Source organism: Egretta garzetta, unplaced genomic scaffold (genome assembly GCF_000687185.1).
Source record: "Egretta garzetta isolate BGI_Z169 unplaced genomic scaffold, ASM68718v1 scaffold208, whole genome shotgun sequence".
Classification (NCBI taxonomy): Eukaryota; Metazoa; Chordata; class Aves; order Pelecaniformes; family Ardeidae; genus Egretta; species Egretta garzetta.
Window position 1 is genome coordinate 451,017 of NW_009260403.1, and position 1,954 is coordinate 452,970.

Here is a 1,954-nt window from a genome sequence, read left to right on the forward strand (position 1 = left end):
CTGCCGAGGGGGTGGCTCGGGAGCCGCAGGGCAAGTTTTGGGGGAAAAAAAAGAGAAGGGGAAGACCTTGCAGCTTCAATCTGGTGCGGGAGCAAAGGCAGAATCCATCGCCTCCGCCATCGCTGATGGAAAACTCTCCGCTCCCCATCACACAGGGACACGTCACCCTGCTGTAGTTTTGAAGGGGCAGGGGCGCACGGAGGCAGCCCCCCTCCTGCAGCGAGGAAGGCTCCAGCCAGGCACGGGTAACGCCGCCCCCTGCAGCCCCTGCCCTGGAGCTCGGATGCCTTGAAGTCAGTGAGTCACCGCTCTCCCGTCTAGAAACATTGAATTTCATCAACCCCCCTCGCAAAGCCCCGGCTTAGTGCAGTGGCTGTTTGGAAAAAAGAGGGACGGGGCCTGCAGGCTCCTGAGGTACAGCCGGGGGTTCTGCAGGTGGAAGCTGAACTTTAAACCGGGCCCTGGCCTGACAGCTTTGCCAACTCACTTATTGGCCAGCGCTGGCTCAGCTGGGCCCTGTTCCCGCACCACAGCCTGCGCCGCACGCGTCCCCCTTCCCCCGCCCCTCCAGGTAACAACTCGAGCTACACCGACACACAGAGAGATGTGTGGCTGCTGCAGCAATGCTTTTCCTTCTGCAGGAAAATCTTAGACCAAGTTTTTTTAAGTACAGTTTGCGATAGTCTTACCATCAGATAGCGGCACGTGGGGCATCCATCTGTCACTTCCAGGACTTGGCTCGTAAAGGTAGCACTGTCCTCTCACTTTGCTGCTCGCCTCAGGCTGCCCGCTTGCGTAGACCGTGTCTTTATGAAGCCACAAAGAGAGCAAAATCCATGAAGTAACCCTGTAAACCCAAATTCTTTTCCCCCGGCTTCAAGCACAGCACCAAGCGCTGCTCTTGGAGAAAGCAGCAGAAGGGACAGGACAGGAGGAGGGTGGCACAAAACCACCGCTTACTTAGCACCTGCAGCCAGCTGTGAGTAAAGGCTTAATTAAGTCAATTTTCTATGTCCAGTCAAGTTTGAGAAGAAGTAGTACAGCATGTGTGGGCTTTAAACTGCATTACAGCTGGGTCTGCGCCTCGGGGGTCTAAAGCAGTCTTGGGCCGAGACTGAGAAAGGCCAAAGAGCGAGCTTTGAGTTCCACAGAGTGGAAACGTTAGCACAGAGCTGAGCTAAACTGCCTGGGCGTTTAAGTTAATCACAGTTCTGGCCATTGGTTAGAAGGTAACAGCGGTACAGCGCTCCTTAAACAACAAAATCCCCACTCCATCAGCAAGGCCAGCTTCTTCCAAAAAATTTATTAATTTGAACACCCTCCCGTGAGCAAACTTTGCATCTTCCGGAGTTTACAGTGAACTCCAAAAGTTTGAATGTAGAAAGTGAGGCTGCAGGTTCCAGCCAGCTCACAGCCAGCTGAGCGAGGACGCTGCCCACTGTTTGATGTCTGTCGGGCAGTTGGGATACGCTTGCAGCGCGTCCATGATCTGACTGTTGTCCAAAAGCAGTTTCATTAGGAGGTACTCCCTCTGAGTACGCACAGACGGCCTTTCTACCGGCCTTACCAATTCCAGTTGTACCAAGTGTTCAAACGCCTAAAAACAAGAGGGGGGAAAAAATGAGGAAACAGAAGATACCATCGTTCTGGGCTGTACTGCTCACTGCGAATGCCCTGCGAGGCGCCGTTTTGACAGACACCCGTGACACACGAGCTCGGCAGCCAAGGCTCTATTTCACCTTCACTTTTCTTAAATAATATTTGACAGCTGGTGTACGTGTAACTGACTGGGAATTGTTATTCTGGGATACAAACTGGAATAGAATCTTCAGGCTGGAGAGGTGGGCCTGTGGGAACCTCGTGAGGTTCAACAAGGCCGAGTGCAAGGTCCTGCACCTGGGTCGGGGCAACCCCCGGTATCAGTACAGGCTGGGGGAAGAAAGGATGGAGAGCA

At 53.7% G+C, this 1,954-nt stretch overlaps 1 protein-coding gene across 1 annotated transcript in view; it reads right to left on the minus strand.

The window, feature by feature from the left end:
* ORC4 (origin recognition complex subunit 4) overlaps positions 1 to 1,954 on the minus strand; it is a 30,345-nt gene that overhangs the window by 8,952 nt on the left and 19,439 nt on the right. The window contains 1 exon segment of the mRNA XM_035898939.1: positions 690 to 1,597. Within this exon segment, the coding sequence (XP_035754832.1) occupies positions 1,409 to 1,597 (189 nt within the window). The 3' untranslated portion in view covers positions 690 to 1,408.